Source organism: Barbatula barbatula, assembly GCF_947034865.1.
Source record: "Barbatula barbatula genome assembly, chromosome: 11".
Lineage (NCBI taxonomy): Eukaryota > Metazoa > Chordata > Actinopteri > Cypriniformes > Nemacheilidae > Barbatula > Barbatula barbatula.
In genome coordinates, this window is record NC_136774.1 from 10,639,591 (window position 1) to 10,658,342 (window position 18,752).

Consider the following 18,752-nt stretch of genomic DNA (forward strand, 5'->3'; position numbering starts at 1 on the left):
ACCCAAGCCGGCCGCAGTGGTGGAGTCGTCACTTCGCACGAGGTGTCAACTGACGAGAGAGCGCTTGGCTGTCTGGTTCAGGACACCCGGTGGCGTGTGACCTGCAGGGGCCTTGCCACCTGCTGTCTCCACCAGGGGTGGAGTCGTCACTTCCCACGAGGCGTCAACTGACGAGAGAGCGCTTGGCTGTCTGGTTCAGGACATCCGGTGGTCATGTGACCTGCAGGGGCTTTGCCACCTGCTGTCTCCACTGGAGGCTGCGCGCTAGGGCCTCCGTGTCGAGGGGGTCCTCGTCCAAGGAATGCCCAGCGGTACTGGGTGGTGTTCAGGGAGGCGACAGGTCCCCCTGTGCCCGCCCAAACCACACCCAGGCCAGCCCGCAGGGGTGGAGTCATCACTTCCCACGGGGTGTCAACTGACGAGAGAGCGCTTGGCTGTCTGGTTCAGGACGCCCGGTGGGCATGTGACCTGCAGGGGCTTTGCCACCTGCTGTCTCCACGGGAGGAGGCGTTTTGGGCGAGTTGCGATGACTGCAGCGAGCGAGTGCCACCCTGAGGTTTAGTACGCTACGCCGGTCGTGCTGTCCGGGCCAGTATGCTGGCTCTGCACGAGAGGCCGGAGCCTCATCAGTGCAAGCAGGACAGCTAGCAACTTGAAGGCAGTGATCTGCCAACGCAGGCGGGGGCCCGTCCAGCGACCCGACACTGCGCGCCCATTGCACACCGCACCCGCACCCCGTAGGGAGGCGTCTGTCGTTCCACGACCGGCCTCAAGACCTGCTCGGGGTTAGGATGCGATGGCAGCAGGTGTAATGACGATACGCCTACTGCCGGTGCGCCACGCTCTCCAGGGAACTCATCTCTGTAGTCAGTGCTGTCGCGGTCCCATGTGCGTCAACCCGAGGGGGACAGGCCACCCCCGAGGACACCATGCCCAGGAGCCTCTGAAACTGATTTCAGGGGACCGCTGGCTGCTGCCTGAAAGTTCAAGCAGCTCAGCACTGACTGTGCGTGCTCGTGAGCGAGCACGCCGTCATGGAGACAGTGTTGAGTTCTCTACCAGGAAAAGGGGGAGCTCCGCGCCAGGGAGAGCTGCTCTCTTTTTCCCGGCTGACCCGTTTACTGACATGCCAGCCCCTCGACAGTGCCGAGGGAACTGTACATGAGAGTATGCGGTCAGTTGTCATGAACCACTCCTGGCGTCTGACAGACACCAGGACGCGCTTCTGCGCCTCCCGAACGGCACCCTTGCAAGGTGCTGCTCAAGGTATGCAGCGACCCCTGGTTTTGGGGATGATGAAGTGCGGCTGTCGAAGCCACTGGACATCTCGGCCGAGGGGACGGTTCGATCGCCTTCGCCAGAGGGGTGGCAGCCCCGGCCTGGAGCACAGGAACATCCCTGCCTCTGCTGAGGTAAGAGGATGCCTGAAGTCCGGCGGAGGTCTGGCGAGCTGGATCGAATGCCGAGACGGACCACACTCCCAGCCACCGTGATGGTTTGAAATGCTAACCAAGCACCCAGAGACCTCACAGGGGGGGCTGCGATCTACTTCATCAACCCGCGGGGGTTGGTTCAATGACTAGCAGTGCTGTTCTCCCCGGGGGGAACGGCTCCGCTAAATCACCTGCCAGGCGATGGCGCAGCTCGACGCACCGTCGAAGCGAGAGTGCTGAGGGCTGCTTTATACTCGTCATTGCGTGCCGCCACGACGCAACGTCGAGTTGCCGAACACCATCTTTCAGAGGGTGAGAGCGGCTGCAAGTGGGACCCAGAGAGAGACCTCTCCTTGTGAGAAGGCGGGCACTAGGCCCCCGAAGGGGCCCAGAAGGTGTTTGGGACGCGGCAGGGACCGCCCCAGTCCGACCATCCAGCAACCCAGGCTGGGTCGGGCCCGATGGTTCAATCTCTCTAGGTGGTCCTTCTCTTGACGTCCTCCTCCGGGGGGCCACCTGCGGGGGCACCAGAACCGGAGTCGACGCTGGAGAAGGCCAGGGCTGCTGGGGGCAGACCACGTGCGAGACCTCGACGGCCGAAAGGCGGCCGGGTCACAGCAGGCCGGTCTGTTTCTACACTGTCAAAAGGCTGCTGGAGCAGTCCTTGACAGCGCCACCAATCAGCCGACCTTGCGAGAGGGGAGTCGGGAAAGTGGCCTTTCTCGACATCGCCCCCCTACGCAAGATTGGGTCCGAGGCATCTTTCCGGGCCACTGATGTGGACATCGTCCGACCCAGCCTGCGCTGCCACCGCGGTCCCCGGAGGGCCAGTCGGCGGCGGCACTACTTGGGTCGGTCTTACCCCGTGGGGCTCTCTTTAGCGCCCTGGCCTGCAGGAAGGCCATGCGTAAGAGTGGAGGCAGCTTGGTCCACGGCACTGCCAGCCTCAACACCAGAGATGTTGAGACCTTACATGCCCTGGACGGTGAGTCTAGGTCAAGCCCCCCAGGTGGCCGCCGTCTGCGGATACCCGCGACTGCATGCTCCACCCAGGGTGCATTGACATAGTCCCTAGCTGCCTCCCCGCCCCGAGGGAAGAGAGGGCGATAGAGTCAGCTAGACGGAAGCGCGCCGAAAGGGACGCTCCAGGTCTTACTGAACTCCTTATGCAGCTCGGTAAAACTTGGCACTTGAGCCGGGCCCAATGTGCGAGTACCCAGCCGCGAGCACCAGGGCTGCACCGCAACCCGACGCTCACGGCGGTCCGAGCGAGCATGGCTGACATCTTGACGTCTGCTCTCACCTGTGCTCGACCTCCCGAGGGAGGGAGCTTCAGGGAATCGCCAGAGTCTGATGCCAGCAGGTCGCGCTCCGATGTTGCAAGAGACACCTCATCTCCACGGCTCGTGTCCGAGCGCGTGGCTGAGGAATAAGATGGCTTAGGACCATCCTTGGGGACCTGCTAAACAAGCGAGACGGGGCGCGAGCGGTCCGCGAGCCGACCGGCTGACGGATTAACGCTCACGATAATCCCCACATCACCCTCGCTGCTCGCCGCCGCTGACGGCAGGGCCGTAGCCGCTGCGGTCACAGAACGGGAAGCAAACGAGGTGGTGGCTTGCTCTTGACAGAACGTAGCCAACGTGACGCAACGTCTGAATAGCCGTCCGCCCGCAGTGACGCAACGTCTGACTAGCCATCCGCGCGCAGTGACGCAACGTCTGAATAGCCATCCGCGCGCCGTGCGGGCAGGACGAATCCACGAGGCTGCCACAGTGATCGGACCCCCGAACACTTGCGGCAACCACCGTGTCCGTCCCCGTCCTCGATGAGTGTACTGCACCCAAGAGATCAGCGGGCAATGCCACGCTGAGGAAATTGCTCTTTTAGAAAAATACCTCAGGGACTGCCAGGACGCCCAGGGGAATCTCCGCTGCACCGCGTCGTAGAAATCGGCAATTCGAAGAATGTCATCAGATGCGAAGGCTCCGAAGAACAAAAGGTGAATGAATGAGCACGCCGGCTCCCCTTTATACCCGGATATCCGGGGGCGGAGCCCGGCATGCAAATTTCATTCGCCAATTTCATTGGCCTTTTCAAAATAGTCAGAGACGATTGGTTCTCAAGGGCGAACCCCATCTGTCGGCTTCGACACAACGTCGAGAGACCGACAGAAAGGGAACTGTATTTACCTAGGCATAGATGAATAATAAGAGGTCTGTACATGGAAATGACATATCGTGGGCGTCAATCATTATTGTTTCCTCCATCTTATGTCAATCTTGTGCATGCAAAAGACCACTGAAAAAGAGGCCAATCCCAACGAAACACCTACTGTGACGTTAAAGTTCTGCAGGTATTGTGAATAGGCTTGGGCGATGTCTAACAGATTGTCATCGGACGATTTGTCTACAGTGAAAGTTTTCTTTAAACAAACTGCAACGTTATAAAGTGAGGCACTAGGCGCGAGCTGCGTAGAGACACGACTTCTTAATACAGTGCGAGCTAGGCAGTTATCAAGTTAGGCGTGTTACATCTGTAGAGTGCAAGCTTCTCAGTTATAAACTCATGTGCGTCTTCTTTAACCAATGCGAGCTGTGCAGACATGCGTCTTCGTTATACAGTTAAAACAGGCAGTCTGATCTGTATCGTGCAAGTTTACATTCCCCTTTAGCCTTGTTTATATTTGTTTACAATGTAATTTAATGCAAAGAGCTGTGAGAGTCACACGAAGAAAGTGAAAGGGACAGTTTTTCGAACCAGGGACTATATCAAGCAGGCTTCGCTCAGCGTTTTGATACTGATTTAAGAAGGGGGCAATTCCGACAATATTGCCATTAGAACCCCTACCGCAGGCATTAATTGGTGATTTTATTCACTTTGTCCATTTCACGCCTGACAGTAGCGATCTGTTTGCTGTGTGAGCAGGTGGCATGAGCCGCGCAGCAAAACAGCCAATCAGAGCAGAGCTCAACATTAATATTCATGAGCCTTCCCAACAAGGTAATAACAGACCTTTTCATTCTAGGGACAAATCCTAGGGTTATAAATTGACATATAAAACGGTTTCTGGATCATTTTGCACTTAATAAATCCACATATATTGGATGTAGATGAATTCTTTGGCACCTTTAAACTTTGCTTAAAGGGTTGGTGCAACGGGGTGTCATGCATTCTTTGCAGTGTTAACATGGTCAACTTGTCAAAAAACGAGTTGGACGTTCTATCTAGTATTTCTGTGCTCGATACACTCCCCCAGTGTTCGTACAGGTTTCGGAAAGTTTTTTCAAAAATCTAAAATCGTTACATAACAACTTTTCTTAGTCCCTAATTGGACAATTCTCCATGAAATGCACGTGGCACAACCACGCATCAACCAAGGAGAGCGGGAGAAGGAGCATGCGCACAGAGAGAGACAGAGAGCACGATGTTCTTGTTTGTTCGCTGCATTTGAGTGATGAATGTTATATAAACGGTGGATATAACGTTGGATTTGGAGACTGATTGAAACTGATAGATGGAGCGGCCGACCCAGCGCTAAATTATTCTGGACAGCGTAAATTAAACTGACGTCTATGTTTTTTTGGCAATGTGTGCGCACGTGCCTGAGTTCCGCCCCCCGTCGCATGTTTTCAGAAATAATCATACAGCCGTGTATGTCTTTTAGAAATGTGATCAATCTAAAGACTCTGCGGATATTTGAAGGGTGCGAAACTATTCTGTAAGTACTCAAGATTAACATGAGATATACAGAAACTGTCTGATTAGGGCCGCTTTAAACAAACGGCTTTAAACCAAAACAATGTGACTACATAGTCGATCAGGTTATATTGCTGGCACGTCTCTCGTATTGCTAGGCTGTAAAAAGCAATCAAATATACATAAATGAAAGGAAAATATATGCTTTTGTCCTGTATTAAGTTTGTCTATTCACAGTGACTCAATCTGTGTCAGTGAGTACAGATACAAATCAATCACAATACAGATAATCAAATTAACATGGATACTACTGCATAAAGTGTAAATAATGAAAAACACAGGAATCTGATGACAATACAGTTCAAAATGAAAAGCCAAGCTAAAAAAAGTTCCATCAATGTCAATGTAAAATATGTTTTATCTGGTAACGTCTACATTTACTGGCTTTCCTACAATTAAAAATATCAGTGACTGTTTCAACCCATCACCTGCCACAAAAACTATACCCAAAGTAGAATAACTTAAAAACTCAACAGCCCAGATATGTACATTTAAGATGAAGAAAGTTGTTTCATTACATGTAATTGTTGTTTCTGCACAAGTTTTTACAACAACCCTCCTTTGGCTGATGTTGGTCTAAAAACTACCCCTCCTGGCCCCAGATTGGCTGTGCAAAAGTCAATAAACAGGAACAAATAAACAATAGTAATGTTTTGATGATCCCACAAAGCATCCTGTCATGGGTCTGCCCCATCCTGCCTTGCTTTTGTTGACCTACTGGAAGAATCATGTAGAACCTCGTGTTTTGTGTGGAGAGGAACATATTATTATCGATCATAACATAATATGTGTTCTTTCCGGTCTCGACTTTGGCCCCCGCTCCTCTCGCTTCCTTGTTAGCTTCCTACATGTGTCTCATTACCCACATCTGCCACTTGTTATGTCCATTGTTAGTCCCTATTTAATGCCCTCATGTCTATTGTCCTTTGCTCGTTCGTAATGCGATGTACCTTGCTTGTTTCCTTGCCGTGTGTGGTCCTTGACTCGCCCGTTGTGGTCCTTGACTTGCCCGTTGTGGTGCTTGATTTACCCGGTGTGGTCCTTGACTTGCCAGCTGTGGTCCTTGACTTGCCCATTGTGGTCCTTGACTTGCCCGCTGTGGTCCTTGACTTGCCCGTTGTGGTGCTTGACTTGCCCGGTGTGGTCCTTGACTTGCCCATTGTGGTCCTTGACTTGCCCGTTGTGGTCCTTGACTTGCCCGCTGTGGTCCTTGACTTGCCCGCTGTGGTCCTTGACTTGCCCGCTGTGATCCTTGACTTGCCCGTTGTGGTCCTTGACTTGCCCGCTGTGGTCCTTGACTTGCCCGCTGTGGTCCTTGACTTGCCCGCAGTGGTGCTTGACTTGCCCGCTGTGGTGCTTGACTTGCCCGGTGTGGTCCTTGACTTGCCCGCTGTGGTCCTTGACTTGCCCGCTGTGGTCCTTGACTTGCCCGTTTTGGTCCTTGACTTGCCCGCTGTGGTCCTTGACTTGCCCGTTGTGGTCCTTGACTTGCCCGCTGTGGTCCTTGACTTGCCCGTTGTGGTGCTTGACTTGCCCGGTGTGGTCCTTGACTTGCCCATTGTGGTCCTTGACTTGCCCGTTGTGGTCCTTGACTTGCCCGCTGTGGTCCTTGACTTGCCCGCTGTGGTCCTTGACTTGCCCGCTGTGATCCTTGACTTGCCCGTTGTGGTCCTTGACTTGCCCGCTGTGGTCCTTGACTTGCCCGCTGTGGTCCTTGACTTGCCCGCAGTGGTGCTTGACTTGCCCGCTGTGGTGCTTGACTTGCCCGGTGTGGTCCTTGACTTGCCCGCTGTGGTCCTTGACTTGCCCGCTGTGGTCCTTGACTTGCCCGTTTTGGTCCTTGACTTGCCCGCTGTGGTCCTTGACTTGCCCGTTGTGGTCCTTGACTTGCCCGCTGTGGTGGTTGACTTGCCTGGTGTGGTCCTTGACTTGCCCGTTGTGGTCCTTGACTTGCCCATTGTGCTCCTTGACTTACCCGTTGTGGTGCTTGACTTGCCCGCTGTGGTCCTTGACTTGCCCATTGTGGTGCTTATAGTGTTTGTTTGACGTTGTGTCATGTTTAAACTTTTGTCTATTTTTGCCCCCTCGTGTTTTTTTTATTATCCCCATCGTGGGTCTTACGACTTATAGTGCTTAAACTTGCAGCATTTTATCAAGTGTGATCGTTCTCAGTAAGGTAAAGGACCTTTCATTGATTATACTAATTGACTATAATTATCTGTAAATGCCTCCCTGAATAGTTATTAGAAAAAGCCTGATTCCACTCGAGTCAGCAAATTCAGCAGCACAGGTGAATAAATAACAATTCCCAAAGTAAGTTCACTTTATTTCCTCACTCGAGTGTTTTTCACTCATTAATTCTAGCAATCAAACTCTGGGGTAACAATTTCCATCACTGCATCCCATAATATTTACAAACCATAACCCTGCTCGATCACAAAGACCCACTCTCCTAAGTGAACAGGCAACAAGCTCTTTCTAGTGTTGGTGCTTTGAAAAAAGCACCATTTTAAATTATTGTTTAATAACTTGTTTAACACAGTTTTTCACTGTGCGGAGGATGCAGCAGTTTACTGGGAAATCCAAAATCATCCAACCAATCCAGACATTTGAATTAAATTTACATGTATGCCTTTGGCAGACACTTTTATCCAAAGCAACTTACATTGAATTGTACTATACATTTGTTTCTGACTATGTGCAATCGAACCCATGATCTTGGTGTTGCTAGCCCCCTGTTCTAACCATGCTTTAACCACTGAGCCACAGGAAAGCAAATGGTAATATGGTAAAAAATCACTGGTTGTATTGTCCGATGCATGTTTTGCATGTTATATAATTTGATCACTATTTGAATTGTTACTGCCCGGGTTCAAATGCACATTTTTCCACAAGTATAATAATAATGGTAAGAAAATATGTTGTACTGTTCATGACAAAGAACTTTCTACTAATATTAATAGGGCTGTCAAACGATTAATCGCATTCTGAATAAAGGTTTGTGTTAACATAATATACAGTATGTCTGTGTACTGTGCATTTTCATTTTATATTAAATTATTGGTAAATATGCATAATAGGCCAAAATCTAAATATCTCCTTATACTAAATGAATATGCACACACAGTACACAGACATATATCATTGTAACCACAAACCTTTATTGTTGATGCGATTAATCGCTAATACTTGTTTGACAGCTCTAAATACATGCGACAATGGGATATTTTTTATTTCTATTCCAGTGTTATTGTGTCACTTGCATCACACACAAGATATGTCTTGACTGTACCTGGCATGATCCTGCCTCTCCTTGTCTTGGTTTTCGAGTCTTGTGGCAGGATCATGTCAGTCCCATGTGTTTTGTGTGGAGAAAGAGCATTGTTTTGGTTTGAGAAGCCATGCTCTCTCTCCGGTGTCACGTCCTTTAGCCCCGCCCCCTTGTTTCCCTGTTAGCAGTCCATTAGTGTTAGTCTTGTCTCCAGCCCTGGTCCATCTTTCCCTTAGTGTTTCAGTCCCCTCACCTGCCTCGTGCAATCCTCCTGTTAGCTTTCCCTTAGTGTTTTATCCATGTCACCTGCCGCCACTCTCCCTGTGTCATCAGCCCTTGTTAGTGTTTCCCCTTATCAAGCCCCAGTTTCCCTCTGTCTCTTGTCGGTTCATTTTGGATTTTGGATTTTGCACATTTACCCTTGTCTGTATTGGATTACCCTGTTTCCTGGACTCTAGTTTGTGGACTTCTAGTTTATTTCTTATTCTTATTACCCTGTTGTTTTGTTCCCCTTGTGGGAGGTTTTGGTTTACATTCTTGTCTTGTTTTAGTTAATGTTTTCCCCATCGAGGGTCTTTGTTTTAATAAAGTTTTCTTGTTTCTCAAACCGCTGCCTGCGCTTGGGTTCTGTCTACACTACCGTAACAGTACCTGTCACAAAAATGTGAACAACATAAGTTGTTCATATTTTGATTCTCATTCTTGTTTCGGCTTAACACAAGGAATACTTTACACATGTGTCACCACATATATGTTTTTGCGAGGAAATTTATGAAGTCACACTGAATCTACATCAAGTTGAAGAGATTAGATCTTTATTGCAATATCCATTTATAAATAATTACACATTCAAATCTGAAACTCAAGCAAGCTTTTCTGGTCATGTAAATGTTGTCGTAGGCTGGCATTAATACAATGCATTTAGATGTTGAAATATCTCCCAGCAGTCCAGTAATCTCAATGGGCACCAGAGCAGCTCTATGGTAATGAGGCAACAAGAACAGCATGGCTGCTTTTGGTCCCAGGTGAGACAAACACTTAACCACCGAACATGGTTTTCAGTGTATAAAACTACAGCTTACATGCTTCGGTACTCTCCAAGCACAGCAGAAAATTGCTCTCTGAACACGCAGAGCATTATGGGTAAATAACGATATTATCTTAATTAACATATGTATTTGTGTACTATTGCGTTTTCTACTGCGTTTAATGCATGCATTTACCAGACAATTGGGTATGGTGTTGTTTTCCAGACGGCTCAAAATGACTGCAGGCAGCACATAATGTAAATTAAGTTCAAGCTTTAGACATGACTGTTTCAGAAACAAAAAACAAGCTAATTTATAAAGACATCAGTAGGCATAATGTACCATCTATATTTTTAGAGTTTAGAGTGACTGTCTAGAATTTTAGCTAGACATCATGCTTATTTGACGGTCCGTTTGCAACAAACACGTTACACATTCTGGAGTTCATGCATAATGCATTAATAAGCTGCGATTTGACATGAAGCGAGTTTCGGCTGCGACATTTTGTAACATGGTGCAACATTATTTTTAAAAACTCAGTCACTTAATATTTTTTTCATTGGTGCGTTTAAAGCAGTGTTTTATGTAGTTTTCCATGTTGCAGTGATCCCAGGAGTTGAATCAGATGTATGGACAGTGACCAGCTCATACATTAAAATGTTTATATAAATGTTTACAAAGTTCTAAATGCAGGTGTAAAAGAGTGACCAGGCAGGAAGCGGACCACCGTGCAGTTACATTTTAATTTATGTAAACAAAGTAACAAAATGATTGAAGAGCCAAAAACGCAAAAGAAAACAAAAGACATAAGACCAAACCCCTAACAACTACAAAGGAAACACAAGAGCTTAAATACACAAAGTAACGAGAGAGCTTACAAGACACACAACAGATCATACTACAGAACCAATAGAAAAAAGAACTACAAAGAACTCCAACACTAGACAGGAAACAGGAACTAAGGCATACAAACTGAAAGTCAAAACAGGGATCATGACAGTAGGTTTAGGATATGCCTGAGTAGGGTGTGTGTTACCTTAAAACTTAAAGTGATAGTTCGCCGAAAAATGAAACTTCTGTCATAATTTACTCACCCTCAGATTGTTCCAACCTGTATTAAATCCTTTTTTCTGCAAAACACAAATTAAGATATTTGAAAGAATGTCAGTAACCAAGCAGATCTTGTCCCCCATTGACTCCCATAGTATTTATTTTCCATTTATGGCAGAAAATGGGGGCTGAGATCTGTTTGGTTAACGACATTCTTCCAAATATCTTCCTTTGTGTTTAGCAGAACAAAGAAATGTGTCCAGGTTTGGAACAACCTGAGGGTGAGTAAATGATGACATTTTTGGATGAACTATCGCTTTAAGTAGATTCCCGGGATTGACTCCCTAATATCAAACCAAATTACCATTACGTCAACTAAGATTGAATAGGCAGAATTCATTTTCAACATCCTAACAGGGATAATTTTTTTATATATATATATATATAGCAAACAAAAGTGCAAACCAATCATATTTTCTGAATGTTAAAGGTATACCTCTTCAATATCGCACCATTATTCATCTCAGTATCTGTATGGTGTTCTGAAGAACCTGTTTTTGACAGCTGCTGTTACCCGCTGCCACTCTGTGTTCTCTCTTTTATTAGAAACACTAATAAGAGAAACCAGCAGGAAGAATGACTTCAGGCCTCTACACTCCTGCAAAAACTTCACTTACCAAAAAAACTTTATTTCTTGGCACTCGTCCTTGGTTCAATTTCTCCACAAACAAATTAAAGCAGAAACACCACCATGGTTATATGCAAATGAGATCATGAATATTCAAGAAAGAATAACCATTTATCGTTATTTGGGGGAGTCGTGTGGAGCCAAAAGCTTGTGACTGTGAATGCATAATCTTTTGCAAATGAAGAGTTATAAAGTGTACATGTCATATTTTGTTGTCAAATTACAATTTTGTGCCGCATGCTGATTCTGCTCTTTTACATTATGTAGATATTTAAACTATACATGTTTAATGCATGTTAATGGACAAAGCTTTTTTTCTTTCAATGGCTGACAATGAACATTACCATAAAAACTTCTCTTCATTGAAAAAAATGAATCACTAAATGCCATTTCACAGTAAAACAGCTTACAATAACGGTTTAGATCAAGAATACAGGAGAATGCTCGCCTTTCAACGTCAACACTAAAGGGCCAGATGGCATAATCATAATATTTGATGTACCGCTGTAACTCAAAGCGTTACATAGAAAACAGGTCCATCACACCTCAATAAACTGCACTCCATTTAAATCCTCAGTAAAACTGTGACAGCTGAGATCAAGACAAGTGGCATATTTTACAGGTCATTTTATACCCGGCAGCACTGTAATTCTCGGGGTTTACTGAGCGCTTCTATTCATGACGTAACAGAACATTCATATCCGTGTCTTTAGATAAGCCCTGAAATCAAATAAGATGATAAAGTCAAATGGTGCACTTTTACCACAGCTGTACTTAAACTATTCTGTTTATGTAAAAGCTAAAGTTTTGCCCTTAACATGCTCCTTTTTAATGTTGAACACAATTTCTGGACACAATGGTGTGTGTTTTTACTCCGATGTGACGTGAAAAGCATTCACAGGGTTTCACATTATTTTACAGTGCCTGTGTTACATTGTAATTATACATTTTAGTACAGAGTAATACAAATTTACTACATGTACTTGCTATGGGGTTAGGGTTTGGTCTAGGTTAGTTACATGTAACTATGCATAATATAAAGTAAATACTAAACATGTAACACGTGTAACAAGGGCACTATAAAATAAAGTGTTACCGCTCTCAGTTCATCTTTAGCTACGTAACATTGTGATGCACGATTTGTGCGTTGCGGACACATTTTTCAGAGCTTCTTTGAATTCAAGACGTGCTTTGACGTTTTGTCTGAAACTATACCAACAACATTTGCATTGGATCAAATGTTTCAGATCTTCCAGATCTTTTGATTTTTTTCGTATCTTTCGTAAAAAAGATGAATGTATTATTCAGTGACGGTGTGCTGCTCAGGAATTCTCATACATCTCTGCAAGCTAATAGTGAAGCCCTCCGCTTCAGTTCCTCGCAGTGTTCAACACCACTAGTAACGGTGAACATTCAACTCGGAGACCCTCTCCCAGAGCATGTCAGCACTAACTACCACATGTTCCCTCACAAGACAAGATCCCTGAGGTGCAGACGGAGGCGGGCAGGGATATAAAGTGAGAGAGAGCGAGTAAAAGACAAGAAAGAAAGGAGGACGGGGAAGAAAAGAGATGCCTCGTTACATTTGGGGGCCTCATGTTATGCCTGTTTCTAATGCAACCTGTATTTGTTTTCAGAATTAAATGTTAAATAAACCAGACCACCCCAACTTTCAGACAAACGTTAGCCTTAAATATACCTGACTGCCTTACATCCACAAATGTCAACAGGTGAGTGGGTTTAAAGTAGGAAATTATAATCATCTTTTTATGAAACCCATTGCGTCTATGATAAGTTCAGAGGACAGTCAGTGTTTGTGTGGATGGACTGTAATGAACTGACGATACAGATGCAGATCTGAGGGCGTTTTATTCTCCATTTATAACATACATTACTAAACGTTCATACGAACAGATACAACTCTTTCAACAACTATGCATTTCACTTTTTGATGCGAAGTTAGTGATGGGAAATCCCATACAGCAGTGTCTTAACTCATAAAGACGCAAGTGCAGGTGACAACAACCTCTCGTGTTAACTTACCTTTGAGCATCATTATAATGAAATGCAGAATGTGGAGACGCAACATGTTTGTTTTCGCCCCGTGAGAAACTTCCATCTCGACACAAAACGGTGCGCGCTATCCGAAAACGTTCACAAAAATGCGCCCTTGCGTTGCAATATCTCACGTGGAGGAAATCCAGCAGTATTCATCGTCAGTGTTATTCAGTTCACAACGGTGTCTGTTTATTTTTCGTAAGGTCAAAAAGCGTATCCCAAAACGTCTTGCTTAAATGTAAGCCCTAAGATGCCAGGGTGTCTAGTTGCGCGACAGATCCTTGCCAAATGTTGTGCTTTCCAAACATCCGAAGTATTTCTCCCATGCGTCGTAGTCTTTCACTAAACATCACGCAACTCAGTCAAAAAAGATAACGTATTTCGTTTGATTTCCGTTGCTCGGACACTTGCGTTTCTAGAAAAGTCTGGCAGATGTTTTTAGCCCGATGAGCGATGCGTAACGCAGTTTCCCCGCATTCGCGCTCGCATCCTCTAATGCGGAATCACCCAGCGCATCCTAAAAGTTGCTCGGGCGCAGGACTGCACGATTTGCGCTTTACATGTGTTTCTTCTCGGTTAGAGTAACATCCAGAGATGTAAAATAAGACTTGGCGTGTTTCCTTCGAGGCGAGTTTTCTAATGTTAAAAAACGCTCACATGGCCAGCTGCCAAACCACCAGATAAGCCTCTTCTGTTACAACACGAGTTCGTATAAAAGAAAACAAATGGCATCAGCTGACGTGTGCTTTGAAAAAAAGAAGTGCATTTGGGTTTGAAGGGGTGCCTGCGCCAACCTCTCCTCTCCGCTCCCGCGCAGACACTGGCAAGTCCAAACTGGGTACAGGGTTAAATCATCACCCGAGGGACCACATCCACGATCCACAGGCTTCTGTGCAAATAGCTTAAGAGATACAATAGAATTGCATCATAGCGCATTTCAAATACAGCTGATGCCACTGTCCTTAACTAGATGATTCTGATTTATGTTGTCTTGCACTTTTTGAATAGACGTAAAGTTCCACACACAAAGACACACAGCTTTGGATAGATTTTATTTTGCTTGTAATTATGCAACTATACATTTCATATAAGATAATTCTGTGTGACAATAGTTATGATTTGCTAATCAAAAAGTAATGACTGCAAAACAACAGCGACCCCTTGTGGATATTACACACATGTACGTCTGCTTGTTTATGTGTGGTGTGGGGGGGATTGCCGCAATTGTGTAATTTTTGACAGATGACACATCAAAGTAGCACCTGTAATATTGTACAATGTAAATCTGCATACTCTCTTTTACCGTGTTGTTTCAATTTCCCTTTTTGGAAGTCGTTGCCTTTGTGTGCAAAGCGAAGATTTACAGGCATTGATCACTTTCAGACGTGCATATAAGGTTTAGGCTAGAAGGCCGCTGCGGAATAATTTTGTACTTTGTTTACATTTCATTAAATGTTTTAAATCAATTTAATCCGTCTGATCACGAAAAGCATCCATCAGAGCTGTCAAAACTGAGTTTATGTCCATGCATCAATCCATCAACACCCCCGCACCGGCCAAACAAAGCTTTACATCATATCGTAGAAGTATGCATTACAGTAATCTGATTTTATTTTATAAATGTCTCAATCCTAGAGACAATAAACTATTAATAACAGAAAACAAAACCACATGTATGCATGTGGCAGATGATCTCATTTAAAGTGGGTTTCCTGCTGATCAATCCAACAACCTTTGCGCTTCCAACACAGGAACACAATTATAAAAAGATGGCCTCTGTAAAAAAGAACAAGCCACCCAAAAGCTTTAGTTGCAACCACAGAACGCATGCCGACCGGACAAGATCGCCATCACTCTGTCATCGCATCCTCGAGGACCCTTGAACAGAAGCTAAACGTGGCCTCACACACATCGACATCCGATCGCATCTACACGCGCGCGTCTATCTTATGCTTAATTAAGTTAGCGAGCATGGCGCATGAATCCTAATGAGAACGCTCTCCCGCATTACTGAAGAATGACTGAAAAGAAAGCTGGCAGTCGGCCCGATTAGAAAAGGGAGAGGAAAAAAACATTGCATACAAAATGCAATTATAATCAGCTACTTCATCTACAATCAGGCTTTCATGTAAGTCTTTTGCGCCTCCATTTGTTGATGAGGGCCTTTGATGTCGCGCGCAACAGATGAGAGGCGGGAAAGTGGGATTGCCGATAGACAGGGTGGGTTAAATGAACCTCGGTGTTGAGCAAATATCGTGTAGCGTGTTTTAGGGAAAGTCGCCTTGACTTCATTAGTGCTGTAATGAACAAACGTGTTACTGTTTCTGTGCGATCACAAAGGTTGAAAACATAGGCTACCCCTGCCTCGTTTTATGGGGTGTTTTGATATACAAGGGAAGTCAACAGGGAGAAATGTGGTTCGGTTACCAACGTTCTTCAAAGTATCTTCTTTTGTGTTCTGCGGAAGAAAGAAAGTCATACAGGTTTGGAATGACATGTGGGTGAGTATGAATGAAATCATTTTAATTCGGTTGAACTGTCCCTTTAAGATAAAATAGTTATATCTGTGGTTACAGTACATTTACATTTAGGCATTTGGCAGACATTGCATTATCCTATACATTTTACATAGATCCGCAATCCCCTGGGATCCAACCCACAACCTTGCATTGTTAACGCAATGCTCTTATGAGCTACAGAAAAGCTAAAACGGTAACACGGTTGTCGACAAATTTGTTAACAAAGTTCATCTTGCCATTCGTTTCCTTTCCGACACAATTCTTAAATCTAATGCGATGACTGTTACACATTTTAATACATGCATTTCACTGCATGTACAGCGTTTCGCTGCAAGTCGTTCAACGTATGGTTAGGTATGTGACAAGTAAACTTTGAATTTTTAAACAACGTTTCAGGGCAAGTGCGTATTATCCGTGTGAAATGAGTTTGTTTACACTTCTTATGTTCCATAATCTGTAGACTGCAGAGAATGTCTGGAACTTGCATTTCAAGCCAAGTTCAAATGTGCGTTTTCAACTATTTCAAAAATATTATAATAAAATAAGAGAAGAAATAAATTCGCTTCAACGCAGTAATTGGATTTAAAATGGATTTTGCAGAGAACAAACACAAGATATGGATTAAATTTGGCCTGTTTTACATTGCGCTATTATTTCATTTCGCAAAAGGCAAACACACAGAGGCTTGCGCACACTGGGGGCCAATCCAGAGGGGAAAGTTTTAACACAGTCCGTAATGCCCATTTGCACAGTCACGCACACACACAAACACACACACACACACGCACACACACACACACACACACACACACACATATCCTGCTGAGAATGCTGTGAGTCAATGATTTAGTTCTCCTCAGATCATTCTCGTCTGACATCATTTTGTCATTCTCCAATCAAATTTCCGAGCTGTCTGACAAATCTTTAATTCCCTATCGAGTTCATTCGATTCTCCTCAGAGCCCTGTGACTGGCATTCAATCTTCCTGCTTTTTCCCCTCCGGATCACTTTTCCATATCCACTACTCTCGAGTCCATCTAATATACAATTCTGTCTTCATACGTGAGCTATTACAGATGAACTCTGGAGTCAAAGTGCATGTGTTTATGGTCTAGGATCAGCTGGTAAGCTCATCACACTGTTAACGGTGTGGGAATGCCGCAGGAGATCAGTGGAGAAGCACTTCCTCTGCGCAGGACTGATGGAGGAGGCTGTCAGTCAGGGCGCGGTGTGTGCTGGCGCCAGGCCAGGGATATGAAGTTTAACACGGTTACCAAACCAGACATGACGTGACTGGTTTCCAGCGACAAACTGTTTGACTGTCCACACTGAGCAATAAACTATCATTGAACTTGACATCATTACAGACAGTTTGATCATTTAGACTACTGAGATTTTATGGGAGGTGGGGCTATAGACCAAGTGATTGACAAAATGTCCCTTTTGTCACAATCAAAGCTGGTTAGGAAACTAAGTAAAGACGACACAAAGTTGACACTGTTGTAAAGTAGTCAACGCTTGAAGAATGCAAAAAATTGAGCTAATAATATACCAGCACAATAAAATTACAATATGCATAGAGCTATGGTGATATTTTGTGTGTACTGCGTCTGTTTAAAGGGATAGTTCACCCACAAATGACAATTCTGTCATCTATGGTTCCAAACCTGCCAAAATGACTTTGTTTCTTCTAAACACAAAGGAAGATATTTGGAAGAATGTCAGTAAGCAAACAGATCTCATCACCCATTTACTGCAATAGCATGGAAAATAAATACTGTGGGAGTCACAGTATATTATAGTATTACAGTATCACATCCAGTGTTTAACGTTAACATTTTTCTGCACTTAACTTTTTAGTATGCAGTTGCCAGGATGAGGAGAGAAATAGAGCTAAAATGTGCGTCGGCTAACTAACCACCAAACCTGTATATGCTCCAGCAGAAAGGGAAATATATTTAAACCGAACTTGCCAAACATATATAATCATAACATATGCACACAGGCATACCAGAGCCCAGGCCTCGGCATCTAGAGTTACACTTTCCTACAGATGTGGGTCTCAAAACATTCCACGAGACCCCTTCCAGACAGCTGCTGAAGCTATTAACTGGGTTTCATTACAACAGAACCCTTTTGTTCTGCATGTCAACATGTTTTCGACATTTAAATTGGCAGCTCTGACTGCCTGGATCCTATTTTGCACAGCATTGAGAAAACCGACAGACTCCATATGTCATGGGGACATTTTTGTTACATGTCTTGGCCGGTAAATTAAAGGTAAGAATTTCGTCTTCTTAGAGTTCTTACAGAGTTGAATCTAATTTTGAAACATCTGCATTTTCAATACTTTAAACAAAAGAAATTAAAGAATTTAGTAAGTTGTTTCTTTCTTAATGCTACATCTTTTCTAAGTCATTAAACTTCACATAAGCAAAAAAGCGAATATGACCTGTTTAATAAAGTTTGTTAGTCGTGGACAGTTTTATAGATACTGCGGAGTCAGTGCATTCCTTTACCTCGACATCCGACTCATGATGAATCATATAAAAGAGAACTCAAGGTCCTACAGTGTAAGTCAAGGGTTATGTCCTTCACTTTTATTCATTCTTCATCTCATTTTCTCTTTAGCAATGAAGGTTTCGAGCATCAGTCAAAGACCATCTCGCTTCCGCTGTCTGTATCTGATCTATTACGGGTCCAATAATAACTACCTAGACCTAAATCAGACCAGGCCACACACCTCATGCCCTCATACACACAGACACACACACCAGGTACAGAGAGATAACTGTGGCCCATTTGAGGCCCCATTTTAGCTATATTTATCTGTCGTCCTTTGCCAGTGGCATCCTTTTGTTTGTCCACTGGAGAGAAAGAGAAGGTGACCTTCAGAGAACTAATGCAGGATACTCACACACCCCAGTTCACACACCGGTTTGAAGT

At 44.9% G+C, this 18,752-nt stretch overlaps 1 protein-coding gene across 1 annotated transcript in view; it reads right to left on the bottom strand.

The window, feature by feature from the left end:
* LOC306900209 (transmembrane protein 132C) overlaps positions 1–14,109 on the bottom strand; it is a 192,374-nt gene extending 178,265 nt beyond the window's left edge. The window contains exon 1 of the mRNA XM_079466979.1: positions 13,273–14,109. Coding sequence (XP_079323105.1) covers positions 13,273–13,348 — 76 coding nt within the window. The 5' untranslated portion in view covers positions 13,349–14,109. The remainder of the gene's footprint in view (positions 1–13,272) is intronic.
* Between the last annotated feature and the right edge of the window lie 4,643 nt (positions 14,110–18,752).